Source organism: Engystomops pustulosus, chromosome 4 (assembly GCF_040894005.1).
Source record: "Engystomops pustulosus chromosome 4, aEngPut4.maternal, whole genome shotgun sequence".
In the NCBI taxonomy this organism is placed as follows: Eukaryota; Metazoa; Chordata; class Amphibia; order Anura; family Leptodactylidae; genus Engystomops; species Engystomops pustulosus.
In genome coordinates this window covers 119,696,840-119,717,744 of record NC_092414.1, presented here as the reverse complement: position 1 = coordinate 119,717,744, position 20,905 = coordinate 119,696,840, and the positions used below count along the sequence as shown (strand labels likewise).

General features: G+C 37.2%; 1 protein-coding gene across 4 annotated transcripts in view; it reads right to left on the bottom strand.

Moving 5' to 3' along the window:
* PHTF2 (putative homeodomain transcription factor 2) overlaps positions 1–20,905 on the bottom strand; it is a 59,324-nt gene that overhangs the window by 6,119 nt on the left and 32,300 nt on the right. For 3 of the 4 annotated variants that reach the window (XM_072147236.1, XM_072147237.1, XM_072147238.1), the window contains exons 4-16: positions 20,792–20,861; positions 19,341–19,499; positions 14,223–14,388; positions 11,915–12,079; positions 9,997–10,213; positions 9,454–9,612; positions 6,365–6,583; positions 5,720–5,848; positions 5,199–5,471; positions 4,518–4,649; positions 2,243–2,329; positions 1,096–1,251; positions 188–283 (exon numbers count right to left, since the gene is read on the bottom strand). In XM_072147236.1, the coding sequence (XP_072003337.1) occupies positions 188–283; positions 1,096–1,251; positions 2,243–2,329; positions 4,518–4,649; positions 5,199–5,471; positions 5,720–5,848; positions 6,365–6,583; positions 9,454–9,612; positions 9,997–10,213; positions 11,915–12,079; positions 14,223–14,388; positions 19,341–19,499; positions 20,792–20,861 (2,028 nt within the window). The remainder of the gene's footprint in view (positions 1–187; positions 284–1,095; positions 1,252–2,242; positions 2,330–4,517; positions 4,650–5,198; positions 5,472–5,719; positions 5,849–6,364; positions 6,584–9,453; positions 9,613–9,996; positions 10,214–11,914; positions 12,080–14,222; positions 14,389–19,340; positions 19,500–20,791; positions 20,862–20,905) is intronic. The other variant, XM_072147239.1, reaches the window with a different exon arrangement.

Below are 20,905 nucleotides of genomic sequence, written 5' to 3'. Positions count from 1 at the left end.
ACTGCCTCTGACCATGTGACCAGCCTCATTTACATAATACAGAAAAGATGATTTTGCAATGATTAATGTATGAAATACCTAGATAAAGGCTGGAATGGGATCCTTGTGAGCTGCTCCAACAGCTAGAGGTGACAGGACAAGTGACACAGACCTGATGACAGGTGTCCTTTAATAGATTTTAACTTACTTTTAACAGCTTAGTAGCTAATTTTAGCACATTGTTGACAAGCGTCAGCTCCTCCTTCTTGTTTGGTTTCTTCTCCATTTTCAAGTACAAATTAATCTGTAGAATAAAGCATATTGTTGCATGGTGACTTGTGATGGCTTTGTTAGCTAAACTTATGTTCCACAGCCATTCAGCAGACAGGCACATTGTTGCATATTATTATTATTTCCATGGTTTCTGGAACTAATCTATATTGTTATAGTGTAACTTCGCTTATCATCTTTCTCAGTGGACATGGAATAGCAGATCCTAAAAATGGCCATAAAAGTAATGCTTTTCCTACAAAATTAATCTTATGATAATGATCAATTGACACATATTAAAAGAAAATTCTAAAAAAATGTTTAAAGTTATGTACTTGCCAATATAACATAACTTATCATATACGGTAATTCAATGTAATCCGTATGCATGGTGTTGTGTCATTTACTGCAGAAAGCATTTTGTGAGAGTAAAAAGACAAATAATGGATAAAAACTATAAGATATATGAAGAAAATTATTACATCTATAGCCATTTTAAACCATGGGGGATTGTCTAAAAAAGAATTTTTCTTAAGTGTAAAGTCCTACTCTGTTATAGGATTTTAATACATATACGATTCATGTTGCAAACAGTCAAATGAGAGAGAAATTGAGTGACATGCAGGTATATGGCATTTATTTCTAGAAAGTAGCACTCAATGCCCTTCAGGGCCAAATAAACAACTTTTACCATAGAACTGCGCTCACGCTTGGTATATCCAAACTAGTAAAGCCCGCCATGAGAAAGATAATAGAAAGAGCAGGAAGAGATGTTCAGATGACCTAGGATTTAGTTTACAAATATCAGCCAACATGACTGCATGGAAAAGAAAAGACTTTGCTTACCTGTTCGGTCAACAATATTGAGGTATTGCTATATTTTTTGCTGGTTTCTGATCCAAGCGTAACAAATCTCAATAAAAAGAGAGTTAATGAAATGCACCAAATGACTAGCTCCCAGTTGTAGTGACACTCTAGAAAGGTTTCATGGATATGAAGAAGCTAAAACAAACAAAAGAATAAATAAACTAAGAACAACAGTGACACTGATACAAAACAGATATAAAATGAATGAAACAGAGATATCAACGCATAATAAAACCAGGATACAAACCTGTAATGGATCCACAATATAGTACTGTAACATTTTTAAGACTAGTGTGCGCATATTTATAAGAGGACTGCACTATCAGAATCTGAGTGTCCTTTTACTATGAAAGGCTTAATACCCATCTTGCTCACTAGATGGCAGACTGACGCTTCAGCATCGAATCATCTTCATATTTCATGAGTAAAGAATGTGTGTAAGAAAGAAATGCAATAACAAATCCAGCAAATTGTCTACCATTAGTATTGAGAAATGCTATACAACTCCTTAATAAAATAATCCCTCTAGGCAATTCCTTCATAATAACATAAAATATATTATAAGTAAGCAGCAGAAAATAATATTGTACAAACCTATTTAATATGTTTATGTTGTTTTTCATGCAAAATTGGGCTTTTGTTTTATTTTGATCAGAGGTAGAACCAGAGTATAAAACACCTAACCTACAATTGTGTTATGAAGGTCAAAGTTAATACAGAAAAGATAAGCCTGTGTGTAACTGAAGGTCAAAGCCAATTGTTCCACACTAAACCATCAGTCTTTATCACTATTCTCAGGAGATCCATTTTCTTGATGGTCTTTTAAGCGTGTGAAATGTTTCTTCTGTAAATGCTATGGCCTTATTCTCTGTGATCTGCCAGTCTACGTGAATGACTTGTTACCATTTACCTGTGCTTAGGGGATATGTTAGTCTCTGGGGTTAACCCTTTCCTGCACAGCTTTCAATTACACCTAATTAAACTGGATTCCTGGAATAAAGGAAAGTTGATAAATGTGTCATTGGTTTGCCCCTAAAAGGAGGATGTGGAGCCCCCTCTATCTCCTACCCTGCAGCAAGAAAGTGTAAATGGGGTGTTGGTTGCGCTGAGTGAAGAGAAATCTCACCTGTGCACAGCAAATGAACACCACTGATATGGTCAGTAAGAAAGCGGAGGAAACTATTACATCAACTGAACGCTGGGGACCTCTTCGCTGTAGAGTGAAAACACAAGTATTTTTCGTGTTAAGTTTTATATTACAGGTATTTCTCAAAACCTCTAGAATTAAATTAGGAAAATCTCAAACATTTATCACAGTGTCACCATCTTCTAGATGTATCCAGCAGCATGTTATAGAGCAGGAGGAGCTAAAAGATCTACACTGTATTTCATTGTGTAAGAAAGTAAAATTCAAAATAATTCATTTATTCATTCAAACCTTGAAACAACTCCAGTTGGATATAGTGGACCTGATAAATGATTGGAAGGGCTTACTGCACACACGCTCATAGAGGGGAGGTTGTCAGTCACTGGGAGAAACAGTCCACAATATGTAGAGATTCAAAGAGAACCTGTGCCTAGTGACCCTCCTTGGAGTGGAGTGGGAATATTAGATAAGTAAAATAGACCTGTTTAGCAAGGTGAAGTGCAGAGTTATAGGTTTTGAGCATAAATTTGAAGTGTAGAAAGTCTGCAGATGTGCGAGATTTTCTCCACAGACGTTCGGCAATCCATGAGCACTGACGAAGGAAAGAAGTTTTTTCCCTGTTTGCCAAGGTTGCCTGCGTCTCTGTTGAAAATCCATGTACCACTGATGTCTCCATACATGGGGTTAGAGCTTCCATTCTTATAAAGAAAATACATTTATTGATTCCTCGGCTTCAGTTATGGAGGCAAGGAGCTCTACCATACAGTGAAGCTACCCTTCTCCTCATTGATGCGGACACTGCTGACCCAGGAATTCTCTCTCAATGTGCTCATTTATAAGGGGGGTCAGGTTAGTAGTGACAACATCAGTGAGGAGGAGGGGTAGCTTGACTGTATACTGCAGCTTCCCGCCGCTGTGACTGGGACAGAGGACATCCATAAAGGTATTTTTCACAAGAATGTTCATGGATAGAGGCATTAGTGGAACATGTAAAAAGGTAATGTGTGTGGTTTGTTGGGTGGGGTGCGTGGCTTGCTGGTGTCAGGTTCTCTTTAAATTAATAAATCCTGAATCCTTTCTGTTATATTATGTAACAATCTTCTTAGATTATCCTGCTCTAGGATATTCACCTCACTGATCAGACATCATGTTTGAGATGTTAACTTTTATTTAAAAATAAAAAATACACAAACAAACAATCATAAATAATAGCTACAAACAAATCTCTTCGGTCAAACATCTAGTTATGGTAACATTTATTTTAGGAAAATAATCCACAAATACCCCTTTACTGTTGAGTGCTGACACAGTAACAGAATATAAAGCATTATGTGCGTTGACCCTCTTTTTGACATATTAAAAGCATAAAGTGAAAAATATCACTCATCTCTGTCTCATCTTTTTTTAGTCCATGAATATGGGGCTGTCCTCTTGCCTGGGCTCTAGTAGAAGTATATATAATGATATCCCTTATAGCAGCCCCATGGCCAGAAGACTCAAGACTCATTAATAAAGACTTAAATTGTCCATGATGGAGGTAATCTTCTATTGTAGTAAATGAGGTGACAACTTCATAGGTTTCCCTTATTATCAAGGCATTATTTGTACATTACAAATGAATGAGCCTGTATAAGGTATTGCTAAATTGCTGAGTTTGGCTTCCTGCATAACCTAGTCAGCATCCACTGCTTGCAGATAAATGATGCAATATTCTCGGGAAGAATATTGTAGTACAAAGCAGAGTTTAAGTTTTATATGTATGAGTTTTCCAGATCCTGATAGTTCTTTTTCTTGTACACATACCCAATGTTTACTATCCCAGACTTAAAAGGAAATCTGCCATCAAAATCTAGCATGGTGAACCATGGACACTTGCTCATAGATACCGTGACTGTGGTATTCTTCTTATATTTGTTATCCATGGCCTCCTTCTTACTAAAATAAACTGTTACAATTAATCTAATTGGTATTAAGGGCTCTGGTGGGTGTTACCAGTGCCCCACAGTAGTGCAGATTCACTGGTTGTTACACTAAGAGTGTTGTGCTCATTGTAACAGCCAGTGCATCTGCAGCACTGAGGGGCTCTGGTAAAGCCCCCTTCTTTATTTTAGAAGAAAGGAGGCCATGGATAATAAATATAAGACTGTCACCACAGTCACTGTGTCTGGATCTATCAGTAAGTGTCATTGGTTTATGGTGGATTTTCTTTCAGATCAACTTCTTTTTTTGCTTACGGTACTGCACCTGCACCTACCTTTAGATATGAACGAAGAGAAAGCCACATTTTAATATTCTGGACCTTCTTAAGGCGGAAATGTGGAACTTCAGATTTTCTAGCTCTTCTGGCACTTGTCAAATGACCAAATAATTTTGCAAACAATAATCTCTGTAATGAAAGCATTACATTAATTTGGCATTCACAAAACTCAAACTTGGTCAAGTTTTCTGCAGAGTTGCCTACATTTTCACCCAATTCCAGATAAGAAAAAATTCATAATATTTGCAAAAAACCATACACTCCCCACCAGGAGTAAGAAATAGATTATAGTAAATTTTCAATTGGCAGACATTTTGCATCTAGCAGTCAACACTGCATGAAAAAGCAAAACAAGTCTGCGTCTTTCCATCCCGCTTCAAGCTGGAGAGCACGCTTAGCGGAGGCCAACGCTTGAAAGACTCCCTGAACATGGACGTGGCCAATTATGATCGGGGGGAGGAGCCAAACCGAAGAATGTGTACCCAGTGCAATGTGTACCTTATGTGCATAAAGTGAATTAGCTGCTGCACTCTATTGTAAAGAGAGTTGCGAATACTCCTAAAATATCCTTAGAATAAATGGCAAAATGAAGGTATAAATATTGCATAATATTCATTCTCTTTTTCCTGTCAATGAAGGGTTCTGTTGGTGGCCATAATAAAGTCCCATAAAACATACCTGTTTGTACGTCCTCTCTGCTACACATAACAAGAAGAAGAATATCCAGACCAGTGAAACACGAACCACAAAACTTATAACCACCATGGATATGACCATGATGTCTGTGCTGGAACCAAAAGCAATGGTATAAATTTCGGAGGCAGAAAGTGTTGCCAGCTGCTCCAAGTCTCTGGATTCACACAGTCTAAAGGCAAATGGAGTCAATCCAAGAATAAGAGAAATGAAGTTTCCAAACATCTGATAGCCAATTCCTGGTGTGTAGCTGTTCACCTGAAAACAAGTGCAAAAGTTTCATTTCATGGTACACAGGTATTTATAACATACAGGAATAAAGTGAAGAAAATTCACACATAAAACATAACCGGGTTTATTTCTTCTATAGTTGCAAAAGTTTGTTGGTTTTCTTTTTTTTTTTTTACTAAAAACAACACTTATTATTCTAATATATTCAAGTTTTATGGTAATGTCACAATTTACAATCATTCTGAACCTGGGTACACAAGATATTCTTTACTTACCCGGTTCATGATCATTCCACTAATCTCCAATACAGACATATCGGCTTTCTTGCAGTCATTGCCCTCCCACACTATAGCACTGACTTTCTCAAGCCCTGGATTAGAGCTGTGTAGCCAAGGTAAATGACTCTATAAAGAAGAAAACATGATACAACGTATAACTTGCTTAGTATATAACGCAGAGGTTATCAGCAGATGAAACTATTCTAGCTAATGGATTTATACAGAAGAATGACTGTACACAATACTGGGCCCCATCAATAACAACAACATTAAAATATTCCAAGAAGCTGATTTTCAATCTTATTAGATGAGGGAAAAGAAGACAAACTGGGAGGACCATAAGAAAAGATGTACAACACCCATTACCGAATTCATACCATTTGAATCTTCAAAATACAATACTGTATATTGAGTAATGTCAATATCAGCAAGTCGACTTGTGAATGTAGCGGTAAGGGGCATGCTCGTCCTGTCACCCAAACCATTAGTGAGAATGGGATTCCCATTGTCTTGAGAGATGGGGGTCCCGTTCTAATGATAATAGGGGCCTCAGCAGTCAGACCCTAACTGATCAAACAGTTATCCCTGATCCTGTGAATAAGGGATGACTTATAGGATACTTCAAGGAAAAATGAAGTCTACCTGGTGAAATGGATCATCCCTGAATTCCCTCTTCATGCACAGGTTTCCATGATTGGCGTCTGCATCCGTCTCACTGCTGCAGGAAGAGCGACACTCGGCACAGTGCAGTAGATCTTCCCAGAGAACATCCTCAGTTTCAGATTCTGGCCGGGTACTTTCGGAGTCCTGCCGAGAACTTGAACAGCGAGAGCTACAACTGGTTCCTGATTTCTGAATGTCCTAAAAAAATATTTATATTATGTAACATTTGAGTATTACATCAGCAAAAGATAATACTTTATTTGTAACCACTGAATAAGATATAACTTTAGCAGTCAGTTAATAATCTGTGCATTTACCTTATTTTTCGAACTATACGACACACCCCAGTCTTATAGTCCAAATAATACGGTAATTGAAAATTTCACTCTTTACTACTATAGGTTGGTTAAACATAGGACTCCACATACAAAGGAAATAAAAGAAAACTCAGGAACTGACCAGTACAAGTTGCAAGTCTTACAAAAAGGTAACACAACAACTCATTTTATATAGGATTAATGTGCAAGAAAAGTAACAGTAGCTTTAAAAGCAGAAATGGAAAAGTACAAGTACAACCCACATCAGAGAATATAAAAAGGAAATTCCAACAGCACATTCCCTCAATAGAATAATTCACTGCAGAAAGATTGAAATAAATAACTGAATCATCATCAATTCAGCAAAAGCCGTCAGGGTTAAATGACATTGTTAGATTAATGTACATTTAAAATAAAAAACCCGAATGAACCAAATAAAGAAATAAAAAACAGCATAATATAAATATAGGCACTTTTACCTAGAAACATCTAATAACCAGAAGTTTAACAGGTTTTACATAAAAATAAAAATTGGGGGCCATAAACAGCAATGCAAGACCCCAAAGTTTTCTGCCTCTTGACCAGACTTCAGTTTCATCTTGTTTCAAAGTGAGAAAAGCTTCTTATTACAAGGGTTAAGAAAAGTCTTTATAACCTATCTATTCACAGCTATGAGAGTGAAAGATATAATACTTATTTTCATCAGTCCTTTAGAGTCTGATCCTTCTGGAATAAATATACAGGCGGTCCCCGGGTTACGTACGTAGGTTCTGTAGGTTTGTCCTTAAGTTGAATTTGTATGTAAGTCGGAACTGTATATTTTATCATTGTAACTCCAGACAATTTTTTTTTGGTCTCTGTGACAATTGGAGTTTAAAAATGTTGGATTGTCATAAGAATCAGGATTACCAGTAAAGCTTAATTGCAGACACCTTTCATAACTGTTATAGCTGTTTATTGTAGCCTAGGGCTAAAGTACAGTAAATTACCAACATCCATAGTAGGGGACCGCCTGTACTGGTTTGGCTTATTAGACTTATTGTATTGTACCATACCTGATGTTAAGAGGGCTGCCTTTCAAGGTAGCAAAAGGAGGCATTGTTTTCCATTTAACACCTTGGAAAACTTATTTGCATACTTCCCAGAACTCCCTAGTGGAGCATCCATGACTATAAGTCTCCACACGCCTATAAGGTAGCCTTAATGGCCAAACTCTCCTTGAGGAGACCTCTTACCTTCTGACACTAGTCAATAGCCTCTCACACAGCCAAACCCGTTCCCTACGCTGTACTGAGGAGACCCAACCTGGTTGGTGCCGTCTACAGCTGGGAGTCTATATCTATCCCAGTAGGAACAGAGTTCGTCCGGAAGTTTAAAATCATGGCAGCTTTCTTTCAAAAACAGTATCACGTCTGACCATTATTTATACCGGCACTGAAGCCCAAATGTACAGAGATGAATGGAGCTTAGTGGCAATACCACATTCTACCCATGGTCAGGTATGATGCCGGTTTTGGAATAAAGCTGTCATGTTTTTCAAAATCTGGAGGAAAAATACTTCTGTGACACTGATAAAATGCTGGCTTTGCATTATAATTTTGGGGAAGGGAGATTAAGTTTTGTGCTGTGCCACATGTATTGTAATCCATCAAAAAAGTGTGACCTCAAACACACACTTTATATAAACACAGCAATGTAGAATTCAAACAGTTTAGCAAAAAGCAAAAGAATAAAGTCTGCTTATTTTATGCCCTGGCATACCTTAAATACAGGTCATCAAATATCAAAAATAAACCCTTCAAAAAACATCAAAGATTTTATTATTAACTGCAGTGATTGTGGGAATAAATTAAGAATAAAAAAATTAAGGTAGAATTAAGCCGATTACATCTCTAAATTGAACATTGAAATTATTTTGCTTCAGCAATTAATGCCAAAAGATGCAAAGACAATGCCATACCTCTCCGGGGACTGAAAGTTATTGACCTGAGTAAATGAAACAAAGGAGATATCTTACCTGATTCACTGACAAAAAATAATTTAAAAAAAAGATGCGCTACCTAGAAAATGTACTGGAAAAAGCCTTCAAAAGAAAGAAAATTCACCATATTTTTTGGACTATTAGACATCCTTTTCCTTTACTACCCTCTGCTGTAAATTGTTGCTGCTTAGTTGGACTGAGCTCCTTAGGAGAAGAGAAGGCCATGACAGTACCGTAGAGACAGCAGCATGTATAGTATGGGAGTCATTAATATTAGTCTGGTGTGCCTTTTTTAGTTGTATTTTAGTGACTTTTTGGACGCGTTGGGGTATTTACGCAATTTTTTGCACCTTTTTCTAGCAGCTTACTGTGTAGCAGTTTCCTGGTTTGCACCTAATTTGTCTTTGTATTTTTCCTGCTTCTAGATGTTTGCGCCTTATTTAACACTGATTAGCATCTATATTGGCGCAAATAATTACGCAATGACACACCAGTCCTGACCATGCTTAGGAAAAGCAGTAAAATTTGCGCCTACTCACAAAATGTCCAAAAAGAGCTCAGGGAAGGGGAAAATATGAAATGTACTCTAAAAATAGCTTTAATGATTCTAATAATGGGTGCATTTTGCAGTCGGTTATCTAAAAAAATACAGTACTTTTTCTTATTCAACGTTTAAAAATAAATTGCCGTATATAAACTGTATCAAAAGGCCAATGTGAATTCTTCATAAGGCAAAAAGAAATGTGTACGGCATACAAATAATTTTGTACCTCAGTTGTATAATGCTTTTTGTAATGATGAGGCTTTCTGTTCCTAAGCATGCTGTCACCGAGAGGACGGTCCAAAGTACGCCGTGCTGTATATCCAGTGCTGGGGTCATCTTCACTGGAGACCTCATCAGAGACGTTTGCTGGAGACCTTGGCAAGTCCTAGATGTTGATAATTGTAGGTAATTACATAAAAACTATTAAAATTTTACAATGTTTTCGATAGGTCACATACATTCAAAGAGTCAGTTCTTCCAGGCTACTCTACAACCAATGTATTAATGGGAATCGTCTGATTTTTTTAAGACTGCAGTATATGTTTATTAAAATATAAACACAGATGATAAAGAAAATGTTGGATTTGTGGAAAATGGACTAGGGGACAAGTAGGTAATGAGGCAGGTCCATATTTTGAAAGATAAAAACTGTCTACATGCCTCTGTCCTGCTGAGAATTATACTTCAGTGCCACCTGGATAGCACCATTATCTAGAGCAAATGCTAGAATATGTTATATACACAGAATTAGATAGGCTTAGTAAATTACCATTTTGGTTTTATTGTAAATTGTCTTGGTTTGAGTTTGAAGCGTCCTGTTTGTTGTAGCTGCCCATGCAGTCTCTTCAGAGTGGATGGTTTCACTCTGAGGTTCATGCACATGAACTCCATCCTCGCTGCTTTTACCCGTTAATCTTCCCTCTAATGACACGTAACCATTGTCAGTTTCTGTTGATTTGTCGATGGAATTTTTGGCTTTCTTTGAACTGAAGTGAAGAGTTTCATAAAGTTAAATATGAAATTATGAATTCTAACAAACATCCAAGTAAAGAAAAGAAAACTGAAATGATTACAAATGAAATCAGAAATGGAGTATCAAATGATGTCTAGATAGGAGATGGAAATGGAGAAAATGGTTGTTAAAGTGACACGTGACCATCACAGTATTGTGAAAGCTTCTGCAGTATGCACCAGAAAAATATGGAAACCCCATAGTAAATCCATATATGATAAAATGGAAGATGTGTCATGTATAATTACACAATGAGATGCATTATATGATACAAAAGTAATTGCCATAAGTAATAGCAATGGGCCTCAAACATTAGTCAGCTCTTTGGAACTGAATAAATATGGTATTTAATGTCAGTTCTTTTGAAACAAATTATAGGGTGGTAAATATATGCCAAATTCACGTCTTTCATTACGATGATAGTCACGTTCGATAGTCACAACTACAAATGTAAAATGCAAGACAACATCTTGCTGATAAAAACTCTGATAAAGTTCATATGCTTGAAGTGTGCAAAAAAATTTATTTCAGAAGTATATATTAAAGTAGTTTGTGCAGAAGCTAAAGGTAGAATATGTTTGAAACTTGTCAGTTTGCACTTTACCGATTTTACTCATATAGAAAATGTTTTATATAATTCACACAGCAATCAAAATGGTACCTCAATGTAATGTAGACAACATATCTATCGATGGGAAATCTTAAATCTGTGTTATACAAAACTTGATCAGAATTTTAAAGCACTCCAGGCAACACAAGCAACACAAGAGTGATAGAAGAATAACATGAAAGAGGTACACAATATCCCTTCTCCAGGCAAGAAGACTTTTTGTGAATTTCCAAACAGAATGAAATAAGATCCAAACCTGCCAACAATAAACTATGTATGAGGTGATGTGCATTGCGGTTTCACAGCCACCTAAATTTTTAAACAGGTACAATTTCAAGATCAAATGAATAAACAATCCAACTAATGCCTTCTGTTCAGACGGCAGAAGAGCCCCTTCACCAAAAGGTTATTACTTTTACAATTTGACCAGATTCAGCTGAATTATTACATTTCAGTTGCACAAGTGATCTTCATTGCATTATTTTACTGAATTTATTATCAGGAATTATCCAGATTTTTTCATTAAAATGGCTTCAAATGGAGTTTAAACTCCAAAATACTTATACCAAGCTTTCATGATCCCTATCAATGTGTTCTTCCTGTCAACCTTGATATACAGAAGATAGTCATTCAGTCAATCATTGGAAATAGCGGCGAGTGACTGAGCAGTCTTTTGTGTCTGTGTCAGGTGGGACCATAAAAAAAACACCAGCGTGGGATCCGACTACTTATTTAGAATTTTTATATTAGGAAATTCTCTGCATTTTCCAAACCTTTTTAATCATACAACGCTTATAGAAACACTATCATTGCACAGCTTTGAATTAGGTTCAAGAAACATTTGTTCAAAATCAGCTGGATGGTTTATTACAACGTGATTAGCGTGATTAATCTGGGGTGACTTTTTGAAGGTTTTCGGAGTGAAAATAACTAAATGTCTAGGTTTAAGGCAGGCAGACCAAGAATTTACATAATATACACTGGAGATCAACTAGGGCATCAAATGTTTCCAGAGAAGGGATACTGCATCTCTCCGAATAAACAAAACTTGGAATAAATACAAACCCTGATAAAAAGAAAGCAGCATGCCAGATATCTCGGAAGACTGCGCCAATACTGTGAGAGGTGCTTGTACCGTAGTTCTGCAAAGTTCCTTCCTGTGTATTATCTGTGGTACTAGAGCCATCACCTTCCCTATGTACTTCCAAATGTGCGGCTTTTCTTAGTTTCCTTCAGCAGAAGAGATGAAAAAGTCGGAGGGCCTTCATCATTGACTTGCAGTGGGACAATGAAACAAAACTTGTAGCTTTCTACATGTACATATGTAGAAAGAGCAAGATGCAATTTGAACAATTCCAGGAGTAAAGTTCAGACGCTAACAAGGTGCTGACCTTTTCTATTCTTTACAGGAATTAAAAAACTGAGAATGATATGTATGGAATGTACCATTACTTTTGGTAATGCTTCAGTTTTTCATAAAAAATATTACAGCATCCCGTGTAAATTTTTTTTTCTATGCAAAAACAAGTTCATAACGGAACCTGGTAAGGTGTGAACTTAGCTTTACTTTGCCTCTTCTCACGATGCTGGATAAGACCCGGCTTCATTGCGCTGGCATGTAAACAATGCACAACACATGGTGCTTGCGTTTTGGTTGAAATGCATATACGATTGGGACAATCCCAATCCCTGTTCCAATTGAATTGCATTTCAAATCGCAATTCAACTGGAAAGTGTGAACACAGCCATAAACTTTTTACTACAGCACAGTAATGTAGTTTTAACTGCCCCATTTGAATACACAGAAATCAGAAGCTTTTTGTGATTTAACAGCTGTTGCTTATATATATATCTATCAATAAAATATGACTTTACAAATTGTATTTGGTGGTATATTTAATAGGGCACGTTATCACCATGCAGGTAATACTTACAGTTAGATTATTCAACATAGTCTATGATCTATTCATTTTTGTGATTGACTTTGACGGTATTTAATAATAAAAACACTTACAATTCTACACTAAATTTATGGTACAATTTATTAAGATAAATATGTGAAGGGGACATTTCCCTTGGCAACTTCTTTGAGCATTGAGAAGTGTGGCCCAGCTCTTAGGTTCTTAACTTGTGCAATATTGTTTCATCTTCGAGACAAATACAGTTAATGATTAATATGATTAAGATGTGGGCATGTAAGCTAAATGTTATGTGTTATTTGATTCTTTATATCCACCCAGTGCACTTTCCAGTGTGTGCTTTCAAACATTGGTCTAGGTATAAAGCTTGTACTGTACAATAAGATATGAGGTATATAGTTTCCTGTGTCTTAGGCTGGGGACACACATACAGTCACCATGCAATTGAAATCCCATAGGGAAGTGATGGCAGAGTGCCCAAACTACATCCAAAATCCACTCATTTATCGGAAAGTGTCAACACAGCAATTTTAGCAGAAACCTATTGCTCCTTGGATTGCCACAGGTTTCAAGCATATCAGCATCCTGGGGACACCAATACCATTGAACGGAGGGTTTATTCTTATATCCCTCCAGGGAAGAAGCAAGGAGCCTGGAGCAGGTGCTCCACAGTGTGGATGGTTGTGGAAGTCTGGTGAGCTATGTCTGGGTGCCACAGAATGGGCTCTGAGTGCCACCTCTGGCACCCGTGTCATAGGTTTGCCACCACTGCCATAGGGAGTGTTTTTTCCATCATCACACCAGCAGGAATTTTAGGCGTAACCCCATTTGAGCTGGGAGTTTAGTCACAATATGTGGTCGAACTCTGTAGAATCTCATATGTAGTTTTTGTACATAGTATTGCAGTTTATCAGCTAATCGGCTGCTAACTGTCGCCAGACTTAGACCGAATTAACACGAATGTATGCCCACCCTTCTAGGCGCTGGAGCGGAGGAGGGGTGACCCCCCTCTCCTCTTCATAGAGATGCACGGCGAATGGCCCTGCACACCGGGTAAGATAGGACATGTTCAATCTTTTCCAAGTGTATGGAACGGTAAGCTTGCAGTCGTACGTATTTCCCCCATACGTTCGCGTAAATGCAGACTTAGATGTATGCCCATACTTGTCTTGTAAATAGGGTATCTACATAGCTGTTAGTTTCTGTACCATTGAGTACTTTCATTTATGAACTGTATTAATTTTATATTTCTAGTCATGCAGTAAACGCAAGAACCCTCATTTAACCCTTTGAGTGTCAAATGATACCAGGCACATTACCTTAAATTATGAATACATGCCTGTCATATGTCAGGGTTAAAAAGACAACTGCTACACTAAAATTCATTAGTAATGAAAACCGTTCATGCGTGAAGATAACCATGAGAAATATATTGTGGCTTATTTGCCCTTTACCTTCTTCTTTTCCCACCAATGACTGGAGGCGATTTAACTGTCCGTGTTGATACGATCTGACAATGAACTGTTCCAAGTAACAGCATTAACCATATTGGTCCAATCACTTCCGTAAGAGGAACACAGTGGGGCCCAGGTGATATGATGAATAATACTACTGATGCAGCTGCAAACATAAACACAAGGATTAATAACACTGATGTACTTCAAGCTCAAAAACATACCTAAGAACAACCTGCGACTAAGAAAGAGTCCAGATTTTAGAACACATCAAAATATTTAAAGTGAACCAGCCAGGGAGATTTGGGACTATAGACCTCCCCCACAGGTCCCGTGTTGTACCCGCAGTTTAGTGTTTAAAATTACACATTTTTTCCTTCTGCGCCAGCAAAGAAAAATTAAATGTATATGCTTTACTAATACCAGTGCTCTTGGTCCTGCCCAGTCATGCAGTCAAGTTGAACTAGTACACAACACATGGGCAGCAAATCTGGGGGGTTATACTCATGCTTCACTGAATCGCTGTGAAGATGCGGGGAAGAACCACAGAAAGTGAGTGTCAATAGTGAAAGTTTGCATGGTGCGGTCGGCCACCTGATATATCAAGAGGCTGAAGTGCAGAAGGGGCTGCAACATTATCATACGTACATCGTATGATAAATAACCCCTATGTATAATATATGTATATGTATAATATATCATGGAGAAAACCCTAAGGACCTGTAATTTGTTTTGTGTCCCAAATCACCATGGCAGTTTTTCTGGTATGTAGTCAGGCAATGAGAACTAATACAGAAGTCACCACCCGTCGCTTTGCCGTATTATTATGGCAAGCAACGATAAGGGATTAATAAAGTATATAACAAGACTTTTCTTATCCCTGTACTATTCATTTCTGAAAAAAAAATAAATAAATTGCTCCAAAAGGTTTATTTTACACTTTAAACTATCTCTACATTTAGAAGGCTAAATGTGAGGAACTGATACAAAAGGTATATTGGAAAATTGTACAACTCTTCATTACTTAAACAATATTGATTATTTGCTGAAAGTGGACAATCCATTTAAAGGAAATCTACCATTTGATTTGATGCATTATAAACCAAACATGCCTTGAGAATGCTGTAGCTACACTGATGTAGAAACACATCCTGTTCCCAGTGCTGAGTGGTTTTGCTTAAAAAAAAAAACAACAATTATAAAATTATGATAATGAAGCCCTGTCGCTTGTGTGCTGGGGCTCAGCGCTTCTCCTCTCACATTAAGGATGCACTGCTCGAAATAATGATGTAATCACTGTGATGTGCCTGACAGGCAGAAGTAATCAAAATGACTACACCATGCCCCAGCTGCTGTAGGAGTGCTCTAGCTAAGGTTGATTAGTCCTGTCTGGACTGTTCAGAAAGTTCCATGTAATGTTTTTATCAACGGCAGGCTGTAGCCATCCAGCTTTCCCAAGGTCCCGAATGTTATAGTTGTTTTACTTGGCAAAACCACTCTGCTCAGGGATTAAACAAGATATGTTTCTGCATTAGTGAAGCTAGAGAATTCTCATGTATTAACAATGAAATAAGTTTAAAAATGCTCTTATGTATAGGACAAATACAAGGATAATCAGATTGGATAGAATTTGAAAACCCAGAAACAGCGTCCCCACTGTGCTCATGTCTTAATATTTTAATAAAGGCGCAGGAGTGATTTCATCAACACAGCAGTTTTAATTGTAACCTCAATAAATATTAAGCATATGTGTGGGCTAAAAATAAGTTACCATGGAAACAGATACCAGTCAGGGAATGCAAATAAAAGCTACCCAGGCACTTGCAGAAAGGTCACACATACTAGTCACTAGATTGCACCATAAATTATTTCATGTGCTTTTATTAATGTAGCGCAGGTCACCATAGGCCTCTGAATCAATAGTCTGCTGAGCCAACATAGGAGCCTTTTCAGCTGAATGTACAGCTACATATGTAGTAGTAAAAAGACTTGAATTACCATCAGGCAAATGAAAAGAATTCAAGAACCAGCAATACAAGGTATTGTATTATCTATCTAGTTATAAAGGGAACCCACTCCCAGCTTTCACACCACGCAACTATGTGCACCCCAAGAAGGGTGGTAAATATCCATTATAGCATTCCTTCTTTATAAAGTAACTTCATTTAAATGAAAAAATGAATTATGAAGGCCAATGCATTTGTTGGCCTGTGCTTTGAGGAGTGGAAGACTGCATTAAAGGGGAAACGATGGGCCTTGTATATGTGCAGCAGCATAGATAACTGTACATGGAGAGGGCTCACAGGGTGAGCTCTCTTCATAAACAGCGAGTGACTGCTGTATTATGCAGAAGGCAACTGACGCCACCACCAATCGTGAAATTAAAAAATTTAAGTGCCACAGTCAAATGCCATCTTGGGAGAAGGGGCATTCTTGCTTAAGACTGCTCATACAATATATTTTTTTTCACTAAAACTGGCAATCAGACCCTAAAGAGCTTTTTCCATGCTCCCTACATTGCGCAAAACAATAAACAAACAAAATAACCATAAACATGTTAAGAGCTCATTCACACAAACATAATGAGGAGGGATATGCAGCCGCACTATTTGCAGCCACATAACGGTCCCCATTGATGTCTATGGTGCCTGGTCATTGTTCGGTGAACACACGTTGTCACAACGCACCGTGACCGTGCAAGGCAAAATGTAGGACATGCCCTATAACGGCACCAGGTGCTTGCTTCTCTATGGAGAAGGGAGGGGCGAGCAGCGCGCAGCTGTATGCTCGTCTGAATGGCACCATTAGTTTGTACAACAGTACATTACCCACCACGACTTTCCATACTCAACTATATATTCCTGTTATCCACTGCTCTGTTTTCTAATAAAAATTCTGTTTGCAGTAAAGGAGTGCTTGGGCTTTACACTATATCGGAGTGGGTATCCGTGCCGATGTGCAGCCGCACCTCTTTTAGTGTCACAGATGTTGGTCACATCAACGCTGATCAAAGAGTCTAAGATTTTTCTGGCCTTGACAGAGCCAGAAATTGTATATGTCAATAGCTGCTAAAGAGATGGTTCAGGATGTCAATTCCAGAGGAGAAAATGTGCAATTTGCCTCTTTGCACTTGTTGGCAAATTTGATAATAGTAAAAAAAAAAAAAAAAACTGTCTGAAGGAGTTAGGCCCAAAAACACAAACAAACCTATTATCTAGGGCTGGAAAAGGATATATAGAACAACATTAAAAAAACATAGAAAAGTAACAATGATACAATATAAAGATAAAGCAGTAACACCAAAAGGGGGAAAAAGAGGGGAACACAGGGGGAAGGCACCCCAAAGGCCAACTGAAACAGAAGTAGAGTTGGTAAACCATCACAAAGCAGAATTCGGTTTCTAAGGAAATACCTAGCTAGCACAAACATAGTACCTACAAATAAAACAAGCAGTATAAAAAAATGGATAAAGCAGTAACACCAAAGGGTAACAAAAGAAAGTAACAAAGGAGGAACTACAGGAACCATCACAGAGGAGTATCAGATTTGTAGGGAAATAGTTGCTAAATTATTATTTTAATAGAAGGAAACTTTCTTTTGACTAATTGTGAATGCCGCCTAATGTAAACATCTTTATCAAGCCGTTCCTTCACTGTGAGGCTTGTTTGCTTATTTCTATATACAAAGACTTCTCCATTGGGAGATGTAAATTTCTATCTTGTTATGGCTCTTTCGTTACAAAACAATAATGTTTCTACTGCCTACACAAAAGCTGTTCCTAACACAAAAAAGAAAGTAGTTGTAAAACCAATGACATATGTGATAACCACAAGGGAGACCTTGGTATAATGGTGCTGCACGGTACAGAGACAAACTGTGCTGAGAAATTCCTCAACATGTAAATAAGCCACATTCAGTTTCATCTGCGTGCAGGAAATTCGGGTTGAGGATTCTCTATAAAGGTTGGAAGCAGGCAGCATTGTTCTTAGCTGTGACTTCTTGCAATCTCAATTATGAGTCACTGTTTGGCACGCTGACTGTTTTCTAAATATATACCCAGTACCAAAGCCAACATTATAAACATCCATTTCTTCATAAAACAAAGACAAGAAACTAATAAGAAATAATAGCATTGGGCAAGGTTCACATATGTCAGATAATCAATCACATATACCGTCACACTTCACACATGAAAATAGTACTGTATGGCATTAGTGCCTGCTGTGTGACCCATCCACCTAAGTGCACAGGTTTCCTTTATAAACAGAAACTATAACACACATGTGAACAGAACCTCAGCAGTATCCAACTGGGTGAGCTGGGATCTAGAAGTAGAAATATGATTACTTTAGGCCTTAGTAATAATATTTAGCACTTTGACATTTAAATGAAATATATAACCAATTTTCTTAATCTCATATTAAAATATGGTTAGGGAAACATATTATTACCTTTTTCTAACTATTTTCTGCATATATTTATTTTTTCCCTACTTTTTGCATATTACTATAAAGACTGCCATCTTGCTTGAGCTGCTCTGCTCTGATAACAGCTTTAATATGCTTTACAGCAGCCTCATAACCATAGACAGAAATAGTCTGGAGCCAACTCACGGCATGTTCTGTAGACATGCTGATTGTCAGTAGTGTGTGTAATGATGTTGTTTTACAAGGAGGTTTTATCTTCTATTCAATCTGATCTGACTGCTCCAAAGAAGAAATCCTACAAGTGTAAGTCTATTGTGAAACTTAGCGACCAAAGTAAACAATGCAAGATAGAAAATAGGATAGAAAAATATGTAAAATATTTCTAGTGACACATTCCCTTTCTAGTTTCTTAAAACTAACAGTATAGAATAACATACACCTACACAAACAATCAATCTAAGGAGTCTGTCACTGCCTAAATAATTGCTGCCTGACCACAATGAATACGACTAGAAAGCTCAGAGAGAATTACCCAAGTACATTATTAATGTATTTCCAGTGTGATTTGGACATACAGTACTCAAGGCACAAGGTCATGTTGAAGGTTTCCCATATCAAGTAAACTAGGCCAAGAGGCCAATCAGAGAAATAAAGAGACAAATATATCAATATTCCACATGTATACACTTACCTTGAAGGAGATATAGTAGAAACAGCCAGGAGAAAATGACCTTTGATGTTACTTGCAGCCACCATCTAAAGAAAAATGGAAAAAATACAACTCGAACTATTCCTTTTCTTGTAAGAGAAGTCCATGGACTTTCTGGTTTTGCTTTCGCAAAAGCAGATCCTTGTGGGAAAGAAAAAGTGAGATTATTGAAAACAAACAATTTTAGCCTCGAATTTTATCAAGTTACAAACAAAAAGTCCAACAATGAAGCATCATTTTGTTTATGGATTAAAAAGAGACATTTATATTTAATATTCTGCCAGAATATGAACTGAATATTTTGCATTATACAGGCAGTCACCGGGTTACGTACAAGATAGGTTCAGTAGGTGTGTTTTTAAGTTGAATCTGAATGTAAGTCACAACTGATTATTGTATAATTGTAATCCCAGCCAAAATGTTTTTGGTCTCTGTGACAAATGGATTTTAAAAATGTTGGATTGTCATAAGAACCCGGATTAACAATAAATCTTAGTTGCGGACACTTGTGATAACTGTTATAGCTGATCATTGTAGCCTAGGGATAAAGTAGACTAAATGACCAACATCCAGAGGTCTGTTTGTAACTAGGGGTCGTCTGTAAGTCGGGTGTTCTTAAGTAGGGGATCGCCTGTATATAATTATTACAACACTTGTTGGACTGAAGTTCAGCCCAGTCACTTCAGTGGAACCTAAGTGCAATATCAGCCATAATCTATTTCTATTACAAAGCAGTAATGTAGCAAATCACGTATAAATATGCAGTGGTACAATGCTATAATTGGGAAGAAGTACACACCCAAATGATCAGATGACTAGCCTCAATGCAATTTAATATTGTGTTTCATTGAAGTGTGGAACAGAACACGTCTTAAGCAATAGAAACTTTGCTTTAGGCTGAGCGATCCCTGAAGATATTTTTGAAGATGACAAATCATGACATGTAGTATGTTACCTTTGTTACCACTGCTACTCCCTCTAAACAATAAGACAAATCCAGGCTGTGCAGTACGTGAAAACCTCTTACTACCTGCAACCCGTGTGTCATTTCTTTTTCCATTGTGATCCTAGTGTTAAAGCTGCTAATAGTAACAGCTTCCATTAGTGACAAGCATTGCTCCTGTTTGGTATCCCAGTAACATATAGACACACTGCATGGCACAATTTATAGGGATTGTATTCTTGTGATTGTTGACATGTTTTTCACTGTATGTTTTGCTTTTTATTTATGTCTGCAATTTTAAGTTTTTGCATATTTAATAAAGTGTATTAATTTCAAAACTCATTTATGGTTGTTGGTCTTGAATTATAGGCATTTTGCAAGATTTAACTAGATCTATTGATCTAAAACTTAGATTGATGTCCCCAACTATATTTACCAATAGTAACACAATCACATTATAAAAGTATTAAATCAGCGGTATATACTATACCTCTAACAAGATCTACGTCAATGAGGTCTGGTTTTACATGCCCAGTTTTCTTTGGCTTGTTTCTTAAACCCTGTGCAAAATATGTTAGAAAGATTTTTTACAAAATTACAAACA